At 59.2% G+C, this 23877-nt stretch overlaps 1 protein-coding gene across 1 annotated transcript; it reads left to right on the forward strand.

The window, feature by feature from the left end:
• The first annotated feature begins 3026 nt into the window (after positions 1–3026).
• GGCX (gamma-glutamyl carboxylase) lies at positions 3027–22969 on the forward strand. The gene is made up of 15 exons (XM_039525661.1): positions 3027–3156; positions 3731–3940; positions 5898–6056; positions 13085–13250; positions 14559–14637; positions 15466–15572; positions 16472–16635; positions 17222–17499; positions 18053–18184; positions 19185–19336; positions 19728–19897; positions 20215–20345; positions 20631–20778; positions 21019–21214; positions 22243–22969. Exons 1-15 carry the CDS (start codon positions 3129–3131, stop codon positions 22397–22399), a joined length of 2277 nt encoding a protein of 758 aa, XP_039381595.1. The 5' UTR covers positions 3027–3128; the 3' UTR covers positions 22400–22969.
• The last annotated feature ends 908 nt before the right edge of the window (positions 22970–23877 follow it).

Here is a 23877-nt window from a genome sequence, read left to right on the forward strand (position 1 = left end):
GCCAGGGCATGTCTAGCGGAGGTGGATCTAGATAGAAACTGCCCTGCCCTGGCACATGGAGCTGACCAGAGCCCAGCGCTGCTTGGAGCAGATGTCCCCGGGGCTGAGGCTGCTGAGTGGAGCTGGTGCGGACCCAGATCCAGCCGTCACTGAATGGGACAGGCTCTGCTTGGCGAGCAATGGTGGTGCCTCGCTGGCAGACTGTAGGCCCGGACACATTGGCAGGGTCTGGGTGTGTGGGCAGGAACTGCTGGGCCGCTGCCCCACTCTGGGGAGAAGCCCATCTATCTCCAGCACTAACACAAGTGCCCATCTCCTGCTTGTACACACCCTCCCCCCCGGGGGTGTCAGGCCCCTGCCCTGTGTTTGGCAGGGAGAGGGTTAAACTCTGCCCAGATCAGGGGGTACTGGGCTGTAGAGGAAGCTAGCTGAGGTGGGGGATGGGGCCCAGCAGCTACTGTCCCCCCTGGGCCAGGAAGCTGGGTGAAAAGGGTTTGGAGATGTTGCTGATGGGGGCGGGGGGGGGGAGGCTGCTGCGTGTGGGGCTCTGGAGGATGCTGGTGCATGGATTGATGGCTTTGCACGGCGTAGTGGCTGCCTGAACCTGGTCTCCCAGCAGCCCCAAGCCCTGTGTCGCCCACCCTGCCTCTGGCACTGGTGTAGCATGGGGATTCCCGTTACCACCTCAGCCCCTGCTCATGCATCTTCATCGCCTGATGGGTGCAATCCTGACATACTCTGCAGCCTCCCCACCCCAATAGTCCCAACTCCCTGCAAACAGGGGAGCCAGCAGGGGTCACAGGGGCGCAGCCCCTCTCACGAGGCCTCTGGTGCCATGCTGCCCTCTCTCTGAGTAAAGGATGCTGCTCCCCTCCATCCCCCAATCACCTCCACAGCCAGGGCATCTCCTCTTTCTTTTCCGTTACAGTCATAATCAACTCTCATGCTCCAGGGTTGATGGCCCCAAGGGTCAGGCAGGAATCCCTTTCCTGCCATACAGTATCATGTAACAACTATGGGCAGCATGGGGGATTGGGTTTTCCAGCGCTCCTGAACCAGCTCGTGCTGAAGACAGAGTATGGGAGTGGATGGCTTAGGGTTGTTGTGCTCTATCCCTGCCTGCTCCCAACACGGAGCACTTCGTTTAAACCTGATGGAAACTGGCCTGACGTAACTGAGGGAGGAACGGGACAGACCCAAGCCCAGGAAAAGTCTATTTCAGTGCAGTGTTTCCAGATGGCTGAAGCTGAGCCCCGCTTTGTGGGAAATTAATCCAGCCGTGCCACCCCCCGACGTATCCATCTCCCATGCTGCGCCCCCCCCCCCCCCGCCAAGCCCTTTATACTCTGATCCTTCCTTTCCCCTCTGGAATAGTGAAGTGTTGCCATTTAAAGTGACAGCAGTGGACACCGGAGCTAGCCCTCACTGGAACAAATTGTGCATTCATCCCGCACGCTCGCTGCTATTGCTTTGGGCCCTTGGCAGGTGTCGTTGCACTGGTTATCCCCGGGGCAAATCCTTCATCTCCGAGCAATCAGCTCAGGCGCTCTGCAAACTCAGACAGTTTTCCTCAGGGTCACCAGGGAAAAGTTTTCTTCATACCGAGAACAGATGGAGGCTGGATTTTGTTTTGTAGCAAAAGCCACAGCTGTGGGAAACGTTGGGGAGATCTCTCTGTCCTTGTCCGCCACCAAGCTGGTCCTTTCTGCCTCCTCCCCCTCAGGTCAGAGCCACAGAGATGTAATATTTTTGGGCTATGTATAAATATTTGCCTCTTCCCTTCAAAGTGGATGAGCATGAAGAACCAGCGAGGCTGCACTGGCCGAGCTCTGCAATGGGAGCAAAAGGTGTTGGGGTTTGTACAGGGCTGGGGAGCAAAGCAAAGACCAGGCCGTGTTGCCCCCTGCTGGCAGGATGGAAATGCAGATTCAGCAGCAGATGAGAAAGGCAGTTGGGTGGGAGGGAGATGTGTGGTCGGTGGTTCTGCAGGCCGCACCCCCAGCAGTCTCTGTTTACAGCTTCCCAGCCCTGGGTAATTGTCAGTATTAAAAGTCTGTGTTGGTTTATGCCTCTGTGTTCGGTGACCCAAAGCAGCAGTGCTGGTACCTGGCCCTTTCCTGCGGAATCCCAATGAGATTTATCAACATGAAAGGCCTCCTGCCTGCCCCCCGCCAAGAGGAGGGGTCAGTCTCATCAACCCCATTCTACAGCAGGGGAAACTGAGGCACTGAGAGAGGAAAGGCCAGAGTCACACACTGAGTCAAGAACAGAACCCAGGAGGGTTTTATTAGGTTTGAGCCCCCAAGCCCCAGATCACACTCCCTTCCCAGAGCCAGGCACAGAACCTCACTCCCAGAGCTGGGAAAACCCAGGAGCTGCCCCCCAGCTCTAACCACTAGACCCCACTCCCCTCCCCGGGCTGGGAACAGAACCCAGCACTCCTGCCCCGCAGCCCACACACGAGCTCCGCCTGGTGCCTGTCACGGAAGCGGGGGGGGGGGCAATCTGATTAGCGCCCCGTCCTAACGACTGTCCCCCTTATCTGAGGAGTTACTCCTGATAAGAGGCCGGCCCGTTACCCAAGCCAACGAAAGGCCGTTACTGGGCAGGGACCCGAGTCTGCGGCCGAGGAGCAGTAGCGTTAAGCGGGCCCCGGCCCCGCACCCCCGGCCCGTCTCTCCAGCGCCCTTCACCCACCACCCCGCCCCGCCCCGCCCCGGCGGCCAGCAGGCCCGGCCAGCCGCGCTCCCCAGCCCAGTTAAAGCCCCGCACTCGGGGCTCAGGGTGGGACCGGGGGCGCCAGGACCCCGAGCGCGAGGCTGTCTCGAAGCGGGAGGACCCAGGCGTCCGGGACAGGCCCGCGGGGGGAGGGGCCGCGCGGGAGGAGGCGGGGCTGGGTGGGGCCCCGGGTTCCGCCCGGCTCAACGCTGGGAGTGGGGCGGGGACCCCACGAGCGGCCCCTGGGGGCTGCCGCAAAGCACCGCCGCCGCCCGCCCCGCGCTTGCGACACTCGCCCCCCCCACCCCCTCCGCTTTGCGGCCGCCGCGCTGGTGACGTGTCTGCGGCCAAGGGGCTCGCTCTGGAGCGTCTCCTAGCAACCGGGGCGGGGCGCTGGGAGCCGCGCGGAGATGGAGCCTTCGCGGGGCCGCGCGGCAGGTACCGGGGTTCGCAGCCGGACTCCTGGGTCCCCGCCCGGCTCTGCAGCCCCGCCCCGCCCGGGACACCCGCCCCGCGAAGAGGGGCCCGGCCCGGGGCAGGCAGCCGGGTGCTGGGTCCCGCCTGGTGCTCAGTCTGCCCGGGGCTGCGGGGCGGGAGTGAGGGGCAGAGCGGGGGGGGCAGGGCCGGGGTCCCGGGGCTGCGGGGCGGGAGTGAGGGGCAGCGCAGAGCGGGGGACCGGGCCGGGGTCCCGGGGCTGCGGGGCGGGAGTGAGGGGCAGGGCCGGGGCTGCGGGGCGGGAGTGAGGGGCAGCGCAGAGCGGGGGGGCAGGGCCGGGGTACCGGGGCTGCGGGGCGGGAGTGAGGGGCAGCGCAGAGCGGGGGGGCAGGGCCGGGGTACCGGGGCTGCGGGGCGGGAGTGAGGGGCGCTGTTGGGGGGCTGTGACGCTCTGAGCTGATCCTACGCCTAGAGCCCGCACTGTCACACTGTCTAGGATGCTAAGAACCTCCTGCCCCCCGAATAATGAAGTGACCTCCCCTGTCCTGCCCCCCCCACGCCCTCCGTTGGTTTGCAGCTGCCCTGCTGTCAGAGTCCTTGCCCGGCCGGAGGCGGCGCGATGGTGAGGGGGCGCGGTGGGCGCCGGAGCCCACACAGCAGAGCAGCAGTTGGGCCAAGCGCTTGCTGGGCTTCGAATGGGCTGATGTGTCCAGCTGGCACCGCTTCGTCTGCCTGCTCAACAGACCCACGGACCCGGCCTCCTTGGGTGTCTTCCGCTTCCTGTTCGGTGAGTGCCTTGGGCAGGGCACGTGCCCCTGGGATCCCTGCCCCTCTGGGGAGCCCGACTGGTGAGAGGGCACCTCAGAAATCGTCCTGTGTCCCCGGGGGGCTCTAACCTCCCTTGAATGCTCAGACAGTTGGTGCTCAGTTTAGTCCCCCTCCCTCAAGCCCAGCCTCCTGATCTCGGGGACTCCAGGCAGGTTAATGTTGTTCTCCTCGTTTGTGGGAGGGAAACCAAGGCACAGAATGGCTGAAGGGAGAGCAGAGCTGGGGAGATGACCCAGGAGTCCTGATACTTTGCTCTCGCTGCTCCTCGTGCTGCATGGGGTCCAGGAGTGGAGAAGTGCAGGAGTCCCTCGTCCCCGGCCTGTCCCTGCTTATGGGTTACCCAGCCCCCGCTGACCAGGCTGCGGTTTGAGAGGGCTCACGTGGTGCTGCTGCAGGCCCTGTCCAGAACCTCTGATGCCCCCCAGCCAGCCACAGCCTCCCCACATCCTGTCCCACCCACCCCACTCCACCCTGCCCTGCCACTGTCCGGCTGCCAGCTGGTTCCGCTGGCTGGCCGTTGGGGGCGGGTCCAATCCCTGCTCCCAGCCCTGGGTAGGGCTGGTTTTGCAATGTGGTTAGGGCCAGTGTCCTCTGCCTGTGGGGGTGGGGAGGGACTTTGGCCTCAGAGTGCGGAGGAGAAGAGGCCCCAATGGTCAGGAGGGAGCATATGTGGTGGTCCCAGCCCTGCTTCCAGTGAGATCCGAGGGGTGCCCTCCCCTCTGGCCCCCCAGTGCTTGGACAATGGGGTCTCCTCAACCCCCTGACTCTAGCCATCCCATGGTGGGGTAGTGCAACGCACCCCTGCCCTCAGGGCTCAGCCTAGGGATCCAGAAGTGATGGCCAGCCCAGGCCCCACAGCCTCGTGCCATGGTGGGTAGCTGTGCCCGTGTGGTTTGCAATGAGCCTGCCGGGAAAGGGGTTAAACCCTCCGTGCTGTGGGGCTTGGGGGTCTCCCTACGAGGCGGCTCCTGGACTTGGATGAGGAGGGTCCTGGGGCCATGCTATGAAGCAGGGACAAGCTGAGTCAGCACTTGGATGGGAGAGCTTTTTGGAAAAGGGGGCTCAGTCAGGGGCGCTGTCCTCTCGGAGTCCAGGCTGACCCCACTGTCCTAGCATGGTGCTCGGAAGAGGGCTGGGAGCCAGGACTCCTGGGTTCTGTCCCCAGCTCCAGGAGGGAAGTGGGTTAGAGTGGGGGTGGGGGAGTTGTTAGCCAGGATTCCTGGGTTCTCTGCCCAGCCCTGCTGCCTTACCCTGGGCAAGTCCGTTTCCCCTCAGGCCTGGCCTTTCACAAGTGCTGTGTTCACATGACATGACTCCTGCTGCCTATGGCAGCCTCTCCCGGTCCTTAGTGGCCCCACTGGACCCTGGGGTTCCAAGCAGGCTCCCTGCAGAGGCTGGGTCTCCAAGCTGCTCTCTGAGCCAGACCAGGGGCTGCCTATCGGGGTGGGCGAGTTTCTCTGGCCCTTACTTCCAGCCCGGGGCAGGACAGCAGGACCCCTGCTGGGCTGCTACAGCCAGTGAGGTCAGCCTTGTGGGGAGGCAGGATGCCTGGGTTCCTGGGGGTGCCCCATGGTGAGTCCCATCCCCTTGCTGTGGCTCAATTTCCCTGCCTGTGAAAGGGGGGTCGCTGCACTGAGCCACTGGGAGTGGGATCCCCATGTGAGTATTTGTCGTCGTGCAGGTGCTTGGTGGGGTGGGGGTGGCTCCAGGCACAGCTTCCATGTGGCTGCCTGGTCGCTGGGGTCCTGTGCCCAGACTGGGCCGGGTGGGCAGCAGGGCAGTGCCCAACTGCACGGGCTGCTGGCCCCAATCCGTGCTCTGCCTCTGGGACTGGCCGAGCCTGGGGGACTCTGGGCTGGACGTGAGAGATTGATTAACCCTCTCCATGACTGACGCTGCCTCTGCCCGTGTCTCAGGGTTGCTGATGGCCCTGGACATCCCCCAGGAGCGCGGCCTGAGCTATCTGGACCATAAGTACCTGGACGGGCTGGAGGTCTGTCGCTTCCCCCTCATCAACTTCTTGGAGCCCCTGCCGCTGGACTGGATGTACCTGCTCTACGCAGTCATGCTGCTGGGTGAGGGCACGGGACTGGGCACTGCGGGTTGAGCTGGGGGAATCAAGGGGGGCTGGAGGAATTGGGAGATCTGGGAGTGTGACGTTCCCCTCTGGTGTTGTCTGGACCGGTGATCTGCTAGGTCACTCCAATCCTTGACTCTGGGAGCCGGCCTTACCCTGCTCTGCAGTGAGACCCCCACTCCTGGTCACACACAGCCTCTGGCAGGTAAGCTGCTCCCAGCTCTTTGCAACTGAATGACACTAGACAACATCTCTGGTCCCAGACGCAACCCTAGGAACCTCTGTCTTGCAGTGTCCAGTTATGCCCGCTGGACTCCGCAAACTTATATGAGTTTGTCAATTTAACAAAGAAATTGATCTGTACCAGGCTTGTTATCCCAAGGGGAGTATCTGACACACTGCAAACCAAACGCACTGCTTCAGGTAGAACAAACAAACACATTTATTAACTATAAAGGTAGATACAAGTGATTATGAGTCAAATCATAACAAGTCAGATTTGATCAAATGAAATAAAAGCAAAACTCATTCTAAGCTGATCTTAACACTTTCAGTGGCCTCACAAACTTAGCTGCTTCTCATCACAGACTGGCTGGTTGCTCTTCAGCCAGGCTCTCCCCTTTGATCAGCACTTCAGTCACTTGGTGGTGGTGTCTGTAGATGGAGAGAGAGAACATGGCAAAGGTCTCTCCCTTTTATCATGTTCTTTCTTCCCTCTTGGCTTTGCTCCCCCCCCACTTCAGAGTCAGGTGAGCATTACCTCATCGCAGTCCCAAACTGACCAAGGGAACGGGGTGACTCACTGGAGAGTCCAACCGATGTTTTGTTGCTGCCTAGGCCAGTGTCCTTTGTTCCTGTGTGGCTGGGCTGGGTTTGTCTCATACCTGCCCTGATGAGGTGTGAACTGCCCCTCTGGTCCTGGAGAGTTTTTGCCTGGGTTTGTTTTAAGCCATGAGGGCACATTTTCAGCCTCATAATTATATACATGAAATGATAACCTACAACATTACTATAACAACAATTACTGTAACATCACTACAACAACACTGCTCAATGCATCATGAGCCTTCCAAAGACACCCGACATGACAAACTTTGCATTGATACCACACAATCATTTTACAAGGATGAACATGGGGGTGCAGGGTGTTCCCCCGAGGTACAGAGCATCACACCTCCCCTCTTAATTTACTGCAAGAGGGTTAGTCACTGACTAGCTCGAAGGCAGTTTGTTGTTATAGTTCTCTTGGCACCCAGCCATCAAGGCCATGAGGCAGTGTGCCTCGGTTTCCCCATTCACACACAGCAAACCAGGTTTTTTATGGTTTCTCTGCTGTGATAAGCTTCAAACCTGTTTACAGGTGTTTATTGAAAAGTAGCATTATCATAAGGTTTAACATCCATGTCAAAATTCTTATCCCCAAAACTTGACATTGATACCAAACATTTTTTATCACAGATGGAGCACACCCTCTGTTCAGATAGTCTAGTTCGAGATTAGTTTGTTTATTACCCAGGGTGTCCTTTGACTCTCTCCCATGTAATCAGTCACTGGCTTTTCCTTCCCTCCAGGGTTCCCCTCTGTGTTGGTTCTTAATTTAATAATGTTTCTGGCTTTTTGATATCTCAGGGTCTGGCAAGATAAAGGTCCAGGGGGATCCTGCACATTGACTGACCCTTTGGGGAGTGGTCTCCATATGTAGGAAATCCAGCTTCCCCTTTGGGGTTACCTGGTATTCCCTCTCCCAGCACCGGGTCTTTCCCTGCCTAGAGGGCTGTGATCTGTGTTCTGTGGGCGAGGTGTGTTTACCCGTTGATCACATTCACCCTTTCCCAGCAGCTCTCCCATAACTGCTCCCTGTGTCTCACCAGCCTGGGGGAAACCACCCCCATTCTCTGAGTTGGGTTGTCTGTATTCTGACAGATTACCCCCTGGCCATTTCCTGGTCTCAGCTCCTCTGCTGTTACAAAAACAACGAGGGAGTCCTTGTGGCACCTTAGAGACTAACAAATGTATAAGATATATAACAGTACATGAAAAGATGGGAGTTGCCGTACCAATGAACATGTACTAACATGTACTGTTATATATCTTCCTACTGTATTTTTCACTCCATGCATCTGATGAAGTGGGTTTTAGCCCATGAAAGTTTATGCCCAAATAAATGTGTTAGTCTCTAAAGTGCCACAAGGACTCCTCGTTCTTTTTGCTGATACAGACTAACACGGCTGCCACTGAAACCTGCTGCCCCAGGTGTTGGAGCTGCATCTTGATGTAAAGAGACACAGTTACTTTTCAAAAACTTCTCAGAAATAGCATCCTGAAAAATGGGAACCTGGATTGGGGTACCTCCGCCACCCCTTTGTCTGTCCCCAAGAAGTCAGCTGTGTGACTGCTCCCCTCCAGGAGGTCAGTTACACAGTTCCCTCTCAAAACCTGGGTCACAGGCTGAGTGTCCTGGGCATCCTGCCCCAAGTGACTAGTGAGGAGACATTCCTGTACCCCCACTATTCCTTACCCTGTTTCCTCCTCTGGGCCCCCCTCTAAGACACATTCCTCTGTGCTCCCTAGGAAGGGGTCTGTCTCTTGTTAGCTGGCATTACAACCCCATTCCTTCCTGATGTTGCCTCCAGCTGCAGTGCAGGAGTTGGTCTCAACCACCCTCCCACCTGGAAGCATGTGGCTACTTCCTGCTGCAGAAGAATGAAAGAGACTCTCTCCCATTCCTCAGCAGTTCCTGAGACCTTACCCTTTCCCTCCCTCGGGGGTCCCAGCATAACAGTCCCTCCTGTTGCAGGCAAATATTTTAACCTGAGCTACACGGAAAAAATCATTACCAAGGAGCAGGTGGAATAGGAGGTGTTCCGTCACTCCCACAGTCAGAACACTTTCCAAACCTTCCCACACCACATGGATTTTAGCTAATGGTACAAGGAATCTGCTTTCGCCCAGGGGTAAACAGCGAGGTGGCAAAGTTTGCAGATGATACTAAACTGCTCAAGATAGTTAAGACCAAAGCAGATTGTGAAGAATTTCAAAAAGCTCTCACAAAACTAAGTGATTGGGCAACAAAATGGCAAATGAAATTTAATGTGGATAAATGTAAAGTAATGCACATTGGAAAAAATAACCCCAACTATACATACAATATAATGGGGGCTAATTTAGCTACAATTAGGAAAGAGATCTTGGAGTCATCGTGGGTAGTTTTCTGAAGACGTCCACGCAGTGTGCAGACGTGGTCAAAAAAGCAAACAGGATGTTAGGAATCATTAAAAAAGGGATAGAGAATAAGACAGAGAATATCTTATTGCCCTTATATAAATCCATGGTACGCCCACATCTTGAATACTGCGTACAGATGTGGTCTCCTCATCTCAAAAAAGATATACTGGCATTAGAAAAAATTCAGAAAAGGGGTTTGGAATGGGTCCCATATGAGGAGAGATTAAAGAGGCTAGGACTTTTCAGCTTGGAAAAGAGGAGGCTAAGGAGGGATATGATAGAGGTATATAAAATCATGAGTGGTGTGGAGAAAGTGAATAAGGAAAAGTTATTTACTTGTCCCATAATATAAGAACTAGGGGCCACCAAATGAAATTAATAGGCAGCAGGTTTAAAACAAATAAAAGGAAGTTCTTCACACAGCGCACAGTCAACCTGTGGAACTCCTTGCCTGAGGAGGTTGTGAAGGCTAGGACTATAACAGGGTTTAAAAGAGAACTGGATAAATTCATGGAGGTTAAGTCCATTAATGGCTATTAGCCAGGATGAGTAAGGAATGCTGTCCCTAGCCTCTGTTTGTCAGAGGGTGGAGATGGATGGCAGGAGAGAGATCTTATACTGGCCTTTGGAACCACACTCTGCTTAACCAGAGAGATCTGGACCCCTGTATCCCTCTGCCCCAAGCATTCCCTGCCATCAATTTGGACAGCCGAAACATGCTCCATGTCTGGTTCTGCAGAGGATGATGTCACAGAACCAGTATGATAGCTTTCAATGGCCTGGGGGGTTTCTGTGGTGAGGACAGCAGAACTAACATGAGCTATTGTTTGCCTGCTTCCTCCTAGCACAGGGCATCTATTCTTCAGGTGATCAGTGGAATTACACGGATAGCACCTGAGCTCTTCTGCTTTAACAGGAAATTTGGGATGAGAGTTACCAGTAGAGGAATGTTTTGGGCTAAGAGAGTGTTTAGGCTCCCAACCTCGTTCTCTCTTCCCAGGGGCAAAATGGGATCCTCCCTTCCCACCAGTTTTAAACCCCTGTTTCTGTGGCCTGCCCTCAATAGACGCCTGATTCTGTTTGAAGGCATCAGCTAAAAAATCCATCTCCTCCACAGACTTTACATCTTTGACCCATAGACACTGCTTTACACCCGCCTTATATATGCTTAGGAAATGCTCTTGAGTAACAAGATCCAACATTCCCTCAAAACTTCCCATCTCCGTACCCTGCACCTATTTCCCCAAGAAATCGATCATTTGGTTTACATATTCCCCATTACTCATCCCAATAGCCCTCTTCAGATTCCTAAATGTAACTCAATATGTTTCAGGGGTAATCTGACAACTTCGCATAACAGTATCTTTAAATTTACAATAGACTAAAGCATCTTCAATAGGCATCCCACTGAATGCATTTCGAGCTTTGCCAGTTAATTTCGCAATCACGGTAGGAACTTTCTTGTCAGGGATTTCAAGTATTACACACAGCCTTTCAAAGGTAGTCAGATATTCAACAATATCATCGTCCTCACTGTATGCAGGACATAAGTGTCCCATTTCTGGATTTTTGGAGTGATGGGAGTCATTGAGTTCTGGTTCTGCTTCTGCTTCTCTAGCAGGTCCAGTTGGTATTTTCGCGCGCTCTCTCTCTCTCTCTCTCCCCGCTCTCTGTCTTTTTCTTCCATGGCCCTTCTGTGTGCAGCCTCTTTTTCTTTTTCCTTTATCTCCAATTCTTTCAGTTGCAATAATTGCTGGTGCTCCCGCTCTTGTTCTGCAGACTAAAAAGCTCCAACTTTGCAATCGCTTCACTGCTTTCACTCATGTTCCTGCTTTTCTGCCCCTATTTCCCCTTCAGGAATAAACAGAAAATAACAAACCTGTGACCTCCTCCTGACTGTTCTTAGCCACTGCACTTAAGATTCACTTAAAATCTCAAATATCAGTGCTTAAAGTGTGAACTTCACTTAGAGTAACAAGCCGCGCATACACCCTGCTCGCTGCGCCACTGTGACGTTCCCCTCTGGTGTTGTCTGGACCGGTGATCTGCTAGGTCACCCCAATGCTTGACTCTGGGAGCCAGCCTGACCCTGCTGTGAGACCCCCCACTCCTGGGCTGGTCACGCCCAGCCTCTGGCACGTAAGCTGCTCCCAGCTACTTGCAACCGAATTACGCTAGTCAATATCTCCGGTCCCAGACGCAACCCTAGGAACCTCCGTCTTTCAGTGCCCAATTATGCCTGCTGGACGCTGCAAGCTTATATGAGTTGGTCAGTTTAACAAAGAAATTTATATGTACCGGGCTCGTTATCCCAAGGGGAGTCTCTGACACACTGCAAACCAAACGCACTGCTTCAGGTAGAACAAACAAACAGATTTATTAACTATAAAGGTAGATATAAGTGATTATGAGTCAAATCATAACAAGTCAGATTTGGTCAAATGAAATAAAAGCAAAACACATTCTAAGCTGATCTTAACGCTTTCAATGTCCTCACAAACTTAGCCACTTCTCACCACAGACTGGCTGGTTGCTCTTCAGCCAGGCGCTCCCCTTTGATCAGCGCTTCAGTCGCTTAGTGGTGGTGTCTGTAGATGGAGGTGGAAGAGAGAGAACATGGCAAACGTCTCTCCCTTTTATCATGTCCTTTCTTCCCTCTTGGCTTGGCCTCCCCACCCCACCCCTTCAGAGTCAGGTGAGCATTACCGCATCACAGTCCCAAACTGACCAGAGGAAGGAGTGACTCTCTCTAGGGTCCAACAGATCCTTTTGTTGCTGCCTAGGCCAGTGTCCTTTGCTCCTGCCAGGCTGGGCTGGGTTTGTCCCATACATGCCCTGATGACGTGTGAACTGCCTCTCTGCTCTTGGAGAGTTTTTGCCTGGGGTTGCTTTAAGCCAGGGGTTCTCAAACTCGGGATCGGGACCCCTCAGGGGGTCGTGAGCTGTCAACCTTCACCTCAAAGCCCGCTTTGCCTCTAGCATTTATAATGGTGTTAAATATATAAAAAAGTGTTTTTAATTTGTAAGTGGGGGTTGCACTCAGAGGCTGGCTATGTGAAAAGGGGTCACTAGTACAAAAGTTTGAGAGCCACTGCTTTAAACCATGAGGACACATTTTCAGCCTCGTAACTATATACATGAAATTATAACCTACAACATCACTGTAACAACACTGCTCAGTGCATCATGAGCCTTCCGAAGACACCCGACATGACAAACTTTGCATTGATACCACACAATCATTTTACAACGATGAACATGGGGGTGTAGGGTGCTCCTCCAAAGTACAGAGCATCACAGGGGGGTGCTGAGGGATCGGGGGGGCTGGGCTGGGAAGATTGGGGGGTGCAGTGTCTGAGGGGCCCTGACCAGTTTGAGATTGGGGCTCACGTCCCATTTGGGGACAGGGGCTTGCCAGGACCATCCCAGACACAGGCATGCCAGGGCTGCTCTGCTAGCTGGTGGCCCTGTGCCCTATACTGCCCCTCAGGCTGGGCCAGGCCCCTCACAGGGACAGGCTCAGAGCCATGGCCAGCAGGATCATAGAATAGAACATTAGGGTTGGAAGGGCCCTCAGGAGGTATCTAGTCCAACCCCCTGCTCAAAGCAGGACCAATCCCCAACTAAATCATCCCAGCCAGGGCTTTGTCAAGCCTGACCGTAAAAACCTCTAAGGAAGGAGATTCCACCACCTCCCTAGGGAACCCTAGGATGGTGCTGGCAGCATAGGGTCCAGGCTGGGGAGCCCTGGGGAGGAGGGGAGGTCCCTGGCCCCTGCTGAATCCCTCCCACCTGTCCCAGGTGCCCTGGGGATCATGCTGGGCTGCTGCTACCGGCTGAGCTGCCTGCTCTTCATGCTGCCCTATTGGTACGTCTTCCTCTTGGACAAGACGACCTGGAACAACCACTCCTACCTCTACGGCCTCCTCGGCTTCCAGCTCACCTTCATGGACGCCAACCGCTACTGGTAGGGTGGCGCAGGCAGGGGGCGCACGTCGGGGAGGTAGGAGCAGAGCAAGTGGCAGGGAGGGGCTGGGGGTCGGGGCTCTTGAAACCGGCTCTGACTCAGCCCTTTCTCCTCTCGGATCCCCACCTCGGCCCCCCGCCAAACCCAGGACCCTGTCTGCCTGCTGGGTGCTGACACCGCTGCTGATCATGGGGGCCCTGGCTGGGACTCCTGGGTTCCCCTGCTGAACGCAGAGCGGGGCCCCGGGCAGCCTGGCTCTGTCCCTCCAGCCAGAGCTGTGGCAAGGCCCCAGGAGCCCTGATGCCCGAAGAGGTGGGGGGCCCCTTCCCAAGTCCAAAGGCTCTTTCCCCTCCTGAAGAATGAGACCGGCTCCATCTTGGCGCAGCGCCCAGCACAGGCTGTTGGCGCCCAGAGCCGTTCTAGTCACACGGCGTACGGGCTGGCTGGGACGTAGGCTGCATTTCCCAGTGCTGGAGCCCTGCCAAGACGCCCTCACGCTGGTAGCTCTGTCATGCGTGTCTCCGTGATCCGTCTTGTGCGTGACGGCGCGGTGAGGTAAAGCAGCCGCCTGCAAAAACCAAACCAACTTCCTCCAGCCGCAAACTCTGCGTGACAGCAGTGCAGAGATCAGCCACGCTACTGACGAATACACGTCGCGAGCAGCCGTCGGGCTCAGCTTCTGTGAGCCAGGCCTTGTGCCATGGGGCAGGCCAGAGCCCAAGGACAAGGCACCGCTGTCACTCCGGTGTCATGTTGGTGCCCCTCTCCTGGAGCTGCAGGACGGGTCAACGGGGATCAGGCCTCAAATCTTTATACCCGAACCCCCAATTCTGCCCAGGGGGAAACCTTGCAATCTGAGCACCACCCGCATCTGCTTTGCATTGCCCAGTCGTATGGCTGGGCACAAACGCCAAGCCACATTGCCACAAATAAACTGCAGCTCCCCGATGAAACCTGACCCAGCTCCACCTGGGCCCTTCTACATCACTTATGGCCTCTGCTTCCCTAGCCTAGAAATGGCACCTAACCTGCAGCAAAGCCAGATCCCCGGGCCAGATGGGACCATTGTGCTCAGATAGTCTGACCCTGGATAGCGCAGGGCTGGCAGAGCAGGCCCGGAGCTGTGGGCAGGGAGCTGCTGGGGAGGGGGCTGGAGTGCTTCCCCTGGAGCCCAGCTGAGAGCCGCTGCCCAGCCTGTATTATCCAGGCCGTGGCATAACTACCATGGTGCCTGCGGGGGGGCAGCTGTGGCTGCACTGCTCCCCGTGCTGGCATGTCCGCGCCCTGACAGCAGCTCCTTCCTCCCAGGTCCATCGATGGGCTCCGGCACCCCCGGAAGAGGAATGCCCACGTGCCCCTGTGGAACTACACAGTGCTGCGCATGCAGGTACGGGCGGGGGGTGTCCACGGGCAGCCTCCCCCAACCCACACCCACGCTGCCTCACTCTGCCCTGCAGGGGAGCACTGCCCTGGGCCCCTCTGTTGAGTCCCTGGCAAGGGGCCAGCCCCCCTGCTCCGCCAACTCTCACCAATGCCCTCTGCCCTGGGCGTCGGTCAGGACCCCTGCTGGGGCTGGCCCTGCCATGCTGGGGAAATGGGCCTCTTATAGCTGGAGTATCGCCCTGGGGCTGTGGCCATGCTTCTGAAGGGGTGGAGAATGCTGGTGCAGTCCCTTGGGCTGGCCACTAGGGGACAGCAGCACACAGCACGTCACTGCCTGGGAGGGTGAGGGCAGCAGGACTCTGTCCCCACCCCCCAAAATCTCAGGGCTCTGTGATGGATTGGAGAGGGGGATGACTTGGGTGGGGGAGCTGGGAGCCAGGACTCCTGGGTTCTCTCCCCAGCTCTGGGAGGGGAGTGGGAGCTGGTGGGTTAGAGCAGGGCAGGCTGGGAGCCAGGACTCCTGGGTTCTATTCCCACCTTTTCTGTTGACTCACTGTGACCTTGGGCCCATCCTGGCCCCTCTCTGCCTCAGTTTCTCCACCTGTGGGGGAGGGATAAGAATACCGAGGTGCTCTGAGACCCTGGTAACAGAGAGGTGCAGGCAGAGATTATCCCCCTCACCTGTAAATGGGGCACTTTGTCTGTGTGTGAGCTCTCGGGGCCCGCGCTCAGCGGTCGTCGCTTTCTGCCTGGTGCTGGCTGTGCTGGGAGCCAGGCGCTGGCCAGCCCTGGGGCTGGTTGGGGTTGCTCACGGGCGCTTTGTGTCACCCAGATCTTCATCGTCTACTTCATTGCGGGCATCAAGAAGCTGGATGCTGACTGGGTGGAAGGCTACTCCATGGGGTCGCTGTCCCGCCACTGGCTCTTTGACCCCTTCAAGTGAGTGTTGGGGTGATGGGGGCAGCCCTGGGGGCAGGTTGAGCTCTGGGTTCATCGTCCCGCTGGGGCGCTGCCACAGCAGACATTGGCACTGGGGGTGGTCGGCCAGGCACTAACACCGATCACCAAGCTTGGTCAGTGCCTGCGTGGGGACCCCCCCCCAATGGCTGCTCGGCCTGAGCTGGGTGCTCACGTGTGAAACACACGGGCTCACGCCAGGTCACCTGCACATGAACACAACAGGCCCCTGCACTGAAATCCCCCAGCTGGCACCAAGGGAGGCTGGCTGGCTCCTCTGGGTTTGCCCCATGCTCCGAACGGGTGTGTGTGTGTCACTTACTGGGCACTGGGTGACGGGGAGATGTCTGACTGCCCTGTGTCGCCGGGCGTGACCCCCCTATATGCTGGACCCATGCTGTGCTGGGCAGACCATGGTGGTGGGGAGAGTTGGGTGCTGGGAGATAGATGCTCCCCAAGTCTTTGCACCAAGGGTTCACACACAGAACAATCTGCCCCAAGCCCTGAGATCTGGGGTCTCGAAGGCTCAGGGCTGGGATCCAAATGGCTGTTACAAAGTGAAGGGGACCTAGGGAGAGGGAAGGGGCCCTGGAAGTTCAGGCTGGAGGGGGAGGGGGCTGGGGCCTGTATTTCCCTCCCTAGCCCAGCCAGGGCAGCCATCATCCCCTAGCCGCCACCAGTCAGTGCCATGAAGGGGCTGTGGCATTACCAGCCCTGCATCCCCAGGGGCTGCTTGGATATGGGGCTCGGTGCTGCCATGGGGCAGAGAACACAGGCGGTCTGGCCTGGGGGGGGGGGGAGGCAACCTGCAGGTGGCTGCAGGGGAGAAGCTCTCTCATCAGGGCAGGGGATGGGGGTCTCACCTCCTGCATGCTCCCCAGGCTGGTGCTGTCTGAGGAGATGACCAGCCTTCTGGTGGTGCATGGCGGAGGCCTGGTGCTGGACCTGACGGCTGGTTACCTGTTGTTCTTCGATGCCACCCGCCCGGCAGCGCTCGTCTTCGTCTCCTACTTCCACTGCATGAACTCGCAGCTCTTCAGCATTGGTAAGGGGGCTGGTGTGGGGACGGAACCCAGGAGTCCTGCTCCCACCCCCCACATCCCCTTCCCAGCACGGGGGAGAGAACCCAGGAGTCCTGGCCCCAGCCCCTCCCTCTAACCCTCTCGACCCTCCCTCCCAGCACTAGGGAAAGAACCCAGGAGTCATGGCCCCAGCCCCTCCCTCTAACCCTCTCGACCCCCCCTCCCCTCCCAGCACTAGGGAGAGAACCCAGGAGTCCCGGCCCCAGCCCCTCCCTCTAACCTACTTGACACCACCACCTCCCGCCCCAGCACTGGGGAGAGAATCCCCGAGTCCTGGATCCCAGACCCTCCCTCTAACTCACTCGACGACCGCGCCCCCCCAGCACTGGGGAGAGAACCCAGGAGTTCTGCTCCCAACCCTCCTGTGACCACATCCCTCTCCCTGAGCTGGGAATGGAGTCCTCGCTCCCAGCCTTCCCTCCCAGCACTGGGCATAGAACCCAGGAGTCCTGGCTCCCCATAGCTGCTCTAACCCCCGCCCAGCCAGTGCCCCTGGCCTTGCCTGAGGGGAGGGGAGCTCCCTGGCTGACGGCTCGTTTCTCCCCACAGGCATGTTCTCCTACACCATGCTTGCCACCAGCCCCTTGTTCTGCTCCCCGGACTGGCCGCGCCGCCTGGGTGCCAGGTTCCCGGCCTGTCTCCGAAGGCTCCTGCCCTCCGTGGAGCCGCCGCAGCCCAGCGAGGCGTGCGTGTACGGGGGGTCCAAGCGCAAGGGCCGGGGCAGGGGGGAGCGAGGGCCGGGGCTGCGCCAGAAGCTGGGGGCCCTCTTCACCGTGCTGTACGTGCTGGAGCAGCTCTTCCTGCCCTACTCCCACTTCATCACCCAGGTAGGGGCCCCTGCGGCTGGGGCCGCGCTGCGCAGAGCTGCGGGGAGGGGAGGAGCTGGGGGCTAGCGGAGGGCAGCGCTGGGAGGGGTGCTGGGGTGCTGCTTCTTGGGGGACAAGCCGGTACCTCTGACCCGGCACCGATTGTGCTGCCCCACCACGTAGCCGTGGCTGATGCCTGGCTCCCAGGGAGGGAGCTGGCTTTGTGGCTGGCCACCCTGACCCTCCCCAGCTGGGGTGACTTCCCCTAGGAGCTGGGTGTCCACCCGGTGACCAGTGGCCCATGCGAGCTGCACAGACCCAGCAGGGTGGCCATGGTCCCGCAGCTGGGGCTGCCAGGTGGGTAACATCAGCCAGATCCCCGACTGCCCAGCAGGGGGCAGCAAAACAACAGCACAAACCATCTCGCTCGGATGCTGGGTTCAGGGATCCCCGATGCTCCTCCCGACGTGGTCCCTGTCTCCCAACTTGGTCCCTATCGCTCCCCCCGACGTGCTCCCCCCGACGTGCTCCCTATCCCCCCATGCTCCTCCTGATGTGCTGCCCCCTTCCCCAGGGCTACAACAACTGGACCAAGGGGCTGTACGGCTACTCGTGGGACATGATGGTCCATTCCCGCTCCCACCAGCATGTGAAGATCACCTACCGGGATGGCGTGACCGGGGAGCTGGGCTACCTCAACCCTGGGGTAAGTGACCCCGCCACGCTCTGGGGTGGAGCCAGGACCCCTGGGTTCTATTGCCGCCACTGACTCCCTGAGGCATCCCTGCCCCGCTCCCTGCCTCAGTTTCCCTCTCTGCGCAGTGAAGGGGACTGGACAATCAGTCTGGCCACCTGTGTCCGGCGCCCTCACTGTGGCCTGGCTGTGCTTGGTGCCCCAGAGGAGGTGGACGTTAATGGTCGTTAACAATATTAATTAGCACAGACAATGAGGCTCTAGCTGAGGGTCTCAGGCCACTAAACAAAGGCGGGCCCAGGCCATCCCTGTTGTACGGATGGGGAAACTGAGGCGTGGGGAGCTTTTTCACTGAAGGTTACGGAGGAAATCTGTTACAGAGCCAGGGATAGAACCCAGGTGTCCTGGCTCCCACCAGACCCCACTCCCCTCCCTGAGCCCTGGATAGAACCCAGGAGTCCTGTTGACTCATCTTCCTCAAACACTGCTTGTCAGTGTGGTTCCCTGCCCTTGTGTCCCAGCCAGAGCCCCCTGCGCTGGGATGCGACTGTATCTGGGGCTGGGAGTCAAAATGGGGGCTTATTGGTTTGTTTAAATTCCCATGGAGTGAAATGTGGGGGAGGGTCTCTGCCGGGGCTCTCCCAGCCCTGCGCTCAGGCATGACTCTGTCCCTCGGCGGCTGTGCTGCCTTCTCTGCTGGACTATCTGAGCCTCGCAGATAGGACTGAATTTCCCTGTCCCGTTACAAGTGAGGAAACTGAGGCACTGAGCAGGGAAGGGACTTGCCCATAGTCCCCCCCCCAGGGAGTCAGCCGCAGAGCTGGGACCCAGGAGTCCTGACCCCCAATCCTGTGCCTTGCGCAGAGGGCTGGCGTCCCTCTGAACCTATGGGATGGGGAGGTCAGAGCTGGCTCTGAGGCAGAAGCTTGTGGGGATGGAAATCTCCTGACTTGTGGGGGGCTGGGGATCCCAGGGCTGGCTGGCGCCTGGCTCAGCGGGCATGTCCGGGCAGGTGTTCACCCAGAGCCGGCGCTGGAAGGACCACGCTGACATGCTGAAGCAGTACGCCACCTGCCTGAGCCGCCTGCTACACAACTACAACGTCTCGCAGCCTGAGATCTACTTCGACATCTGGGTCTCCATCAACGACCGCTTCCAGCAGAGGCAAGTGCGGGGGCAGGGGGTCCTACCTGCCCTGCGCTGGCCCCAGCCCAGCCGGCCCCATGCCCAGCCTTTGGCTGTCCCCCAGCAGGGAGAGGACAGAGTAGGGGGAGGGCTGGGCTGCTGAGTAGCACTGCACAGAGAGAGAGAGAGAGAGGGTGTGTGGGTGTGTGTGTGGCAGTGCTATGCCCCCAGCACAGGGTGCGTTGGGTCCCATCACAGACCCAATCTGGCAGCTGGCACCTCAGGGACTTGATGCCCCTTCTGTCCTGCAATGACCCTGGGGCCGGCTGCCCACTGCCCCGCGGGAGACAAACCAGGCAGGGAGCCGGGTACTGGAGCGTCCTGCAGGCCCAGCCTCTGGCGCGCTCACCGGGTCCCTCTCGCCGGCCAGGCTCTTTGACCCACAGGTGGACATCGTGCGGGCCGAGTGGTCTCCCTTCCGCCACACTCCGTGGCTCAAGCCGCTGCTGGTCAACCTGTCCCCCTGGAGGGCAAAGCTTCAGGAGATCGAGAGCTCGCTGGACAACCAGACCGAGGTGGTTTTCATCGCTGATTTCCCAGGTATCTGCCTGCAGCCCATTCCTTTGGGGGGGCTCCTGTTACTAATAGAACAACCCACCTGCCTCATCAACAGGGTTGGAACCTGGCACCTTCAGAGCACAAACCTCAGCCGCTGCAGCTTGACCTAAAGGAGCTACTCCATTGCCGGGCAGCTGTAGGAGGCTGTTATCCTCTCCTGAGGAGCTGCTGCTAGAGTGGGGCAGAGCTCCAGACACTGCCAGTGTGGGTCACGGGTGTGTCCTGTGGCCAGATGGTGCGGAGGTGGGTCCCAGTGGGGCTGCCCTCGCCATCCTTTATGTCCCCTCCTATACCCCCAGGCCTGCACCTGGAGAACTTTGTGAGTGAGGATCTGGGCAACACGAGCCTGCAGCTGCTGAAGGGGGAGGTCGTGGTGGAGATTGTCAAGGAGCAGAGGAACTATACGCTGCAGGAAGGGGACAGGATGCAGGTGAGGGCTGGGCTTGTGGGGCAGGGGTGGAGCCCGGCCTGTGTCCCTGCCTGGCAGAAGAGCCATGGAGGGTGGCTGGCTGGTTCTCAGCCCAGGTGTGCTGGATACGCTGGGGGGCCATGGGGACTGGGCCCGAGGGTCCTGGTTTCATATCTGGGGGTGGGGAATCCTCCCCCCCAAGCTGGGAGCTGTGTTCTGGCTCAGCACATCTGGCAAGGGCAGAGAGTTGGCTGGTTCTCAGCCCGCTTGGCCTGCTGCCACTTGCTGACCCCCTCCGTGTCCCAGCTGCCCCCGGGCGAGTACCACAAGGTGCACACGGTGTCACCAGAGCCCTCCTGCTACATGTACGTCTACGTCAACACCACGGACGTGGCCCTGGAGCGGAACCTGACCCAGCTGCAGGAGCTGCGGGACAAGGTGCAGAACGGCAGCGGTGAGTCTCTGGGGCCCTGCCCCTTAGCCTAGCTCCTGGCTGATGGGACCGGCACTGCCCCCGGAGCCCAGATCCCCTGGAGCACTGGCTGTGGGGAGTAGCGGGCAGAGATCCCTCCCGCTGGGCGCCAGTGGCTGTGTTCCTGCCATGGGGCTCCCCAGGCATCTCCCCTTCCCTGTGGCGTACGGGCCCCTGGGAGTGAGAAGCCATCTCATGCCTGCGCCCCACCCCCCGGTGCAGAGACGGAGCCCCTGCCCCCAGAGCTGCAGCCAATCCTAGATGGTGCCCTGGGGGATGCCATGCAGACGGACCCCGTCGTCCAGGCCTTCGTGCAGCGCCAGCAGCGATTGGAGGAGCTGCAGAGACGGCGAAACGCCACACTCGGAGAGCGGCTGCAGCGCTTCGCCGCCAGGAAGTACTTCCTGTTCCGCCGGAGGTGAGCGCCCGGCATGCGCCAGCCCCCCGGCGCTGTACACCCGCCTGGCACTATTCCCTCCACAACCACACACCAGCCCCCCCACTGCCCTGCTGCCACTGCACCCACCTCCTCCCAGCCACGGGCCAGCCCCTCACCGCTGTACACTCTGCCAGGCTCCCACCACTGCGCCCACCTCCTCCCAGCCACGGGCCAGCCCCTCACCGCTGTACACTCTGCCAGGCCCCCACCACTGCGCCCACCTCCTCTCAGCCACGGGCCCCTCACCGCCAGATAGGGTGACCAGACGTCCCGATTTTATCGGGACTGTCCCAATATTTGCTTATTTGTTCCGCGTCCTGACCAAAGCTCGGTCGGGACGCGAATTGTCCCAATATTTTGCCTCCGCTCACAGGCAGAGCGGAGCCCGGAGGGGGCTCATTCCACCCCCCCCACCGCCCCTGGCCCTGACTCTGCCCCCTCCTTCCCCCACTGGATCCCTCCCCAAATCCCTGCCCTTGCCCTCAGTCCCACCCCCTCCCTGCCCCATTGGATCCCTCCCCAAATCCCTGCCTTGGCCCCACCTCTTCCCCAAGTACGCCACATTCCTCCTCCTCCTCTCCCCTCCCTCCCAGGCTTGTGCTGATCAGCTGTATGGCAGCGCAAGCACTGGAGGGAGTGGGGAGGTGGAGACAGAGCGGAGGAAAGCTGGTGCGGGGGGGGGGGGGCAGGTTGTGGAGCTCGGGCAGCCGTTTTTTTGGTTGGTTTTTTGCTCCCCCCCCTGTGTCCTGACATTTCACCTGTGTGATCTGGTCACCCTACCGCCGGCTGCCCTGCCAGGCCCCCACCACTGCACCCACCTCCTCCCAACCAGGGGCCAGGCCCCACTTCCGCACGAGCCATGACACCCCAGCTGCCGTACCTTCCCGGCTCCCTCTACCCCAGCCACGTGAACCACCGCCCATCTGAGCTGAACACCCCCAGATCTGCCCCCCCGAGATGCCCCTCTGGGCCCATCTCCAGCCCTTGCTCTTTCTCTCCCCTCACAGCTTCCTGATGACCTGGATTTCGCTCAGGAACCTGGCGCTGGGGCGCCCGTCCCTGGAGCACCTGGCGCGGGAGGTGGCCTACGCCAACATGCAGCAGGAGGCGGGTGCAGCGGGGACGGAGGGGGTGCAGAAGGAGCCAGAGCGGGCTGAGCTCTGACCCTAGGGGGGACGGTCCAAGGACACATTGCAGACGAGGGATCCCCTCCTCCCATAATCTCAGCTTGATCGCCCAGTGCACCCGGGGATAGGCGCACGCCCTTGGGTCCTCCCGCTTCTGCTGGGCTGATGGGGAGCAGTGCTCACGCAAGGGGGACCAGGCCCCTGCTCATAGCCCGAGGCCCTCGAGTGCAAAGTCCTGGTGAGCATCAGGCCTGGGCCCACAGCACCACAGAGCCTGAGCCCCACGCTACCCATGGCCCAACCAGGCTGTCTGCCCCGGGGAGAACTGAGCTTGGGCCACAGCCTGGCTCTGTGCCAGCACCTACTGCCGGCAATAAAGGGGAAAAGTGTGTGAAGAGGTGGGGGAGTAGAGCATGGGGCTGGGAGCCAGGACTCCTGGGTCCTCTCCCCAGCTCTGGGAGGGGAGTGGGGGCTAGTGGTTAGAGGAGCAGCCTGGGGTCAGGACTCCTGGATTCCATGCCTGGCTCTACCATGGACTCATTGTGGTGCTGGGGACAGACATGCTCAAGGCTGAGCTACCTTGGGGGAGGGGCTGGCCAGGCTGGGGTTATTAGGTGGGGCAGCGGGGGGAGGGGGTGTGGGCGCTGTCTAATCAGTGGAGGGGGGGTGGTGGCTTCTGTCTCAATGGTCTTAACCCTTTTCTCCCAATAAAGCGCCTTGTTTCTAAGCCTGGGGCTGGTTCCCTGTGCATTGCCTGCGGGGTGGAGTTAGCGGCAGCCCAGCTACCCGTCCACATGGGCTCTCCCTCCCCTGCACTGGGCAGCCCCCCTCTGTCAAGGAGTTTGTGGGGTGGGGGTTGGAGCACAGGATGTGGGTCCGGCTCTGCTGGAAAGTTGCTGTATGCCATGCCCCATCTGGGTGCCTCAGTTTCCCCACCTCTTCCGCAGTACCAGCCTGCACCGTGCTGCAATGCCCTCTCTGTGCTGCTGGGACGGGGGGCCCACATGTGGGGCAGGACTCCAGACTCACAAGCGTGTTTAGCTGACTTGTCCCTATGTTCCCCTGCCTCCCTAATGCCTGCCCCCCACTGCCAGTCCTGCTGCTTTTAACTGCCACCACCCCACCCTGGAGGTCCTGCCCCTGCCCCCCATGCTCCTGCTCATACCCAGCTCAGAATCCCTGCGCCTGGGTCCTACCCCCCAGTGCCTGTCCCTCCCCATCCACTTGGAGTGAGGTGACCTAGAGCCCGCCCCGATCCCAGCACCATCTCCTGGGTAGGCCTCTCCCCGTAGGTGCCTGGCCTGGGGGTGCAGGGCAGAGGTCTGACGGCTAGGTGCTGGGGGCACTGCAGGGCACTGTTACCCCTTGGCCTGAGCATGAGTGAGCTCCCTCCTATGCAGCCTGCCCAGCAGGGAACAGGCAGCGACCCCCGGAGCCCCCTGGCCTGGGTGTTTTCCATCAGTGCAGGCTGGGTTAGGGCAGAACTGTACTGACAGCCCAGCACTGGGAGCAACG

The sequence above is a fragment of the Mauremys reevesii genome, linkage group 2 (genome assembly GCF_016161935.1).
Source record: "Mauremys reevesii isolate NIE-2019 linkage group 2, ASM1616193v1, whole genome shotgun sequence".
NCBI lineage: Eukaryota > Metazoa > Chordata > Testudines > Geoemydidae > Mauremys > Mauremys reevesii.

Excerpts from the sequence above, each read along its gene's own strand:
- GGCX (XM_039525661.1), top strand. The coding sequence starts at position 3,129 with ATGGAGCCTTCGCGGGGCCGCGCGGCAG. Across the intron at positions 3,941-5,897 it reads TGTCTTCCGCTTCCTGTTCG|GGTTGCTGATGGCCCTGGAC; the intron begins GTGAGTGCCTTG and ends CCCGTGTCTCAG. Across the intron at positions 16,636-17,221 it reads CTCGCAGCTCTTCAGCATTG|GCATGTTCTCCTACACCATG; the intron begins GTAAGGGGGCTG and ends TTCTCCCCACAG.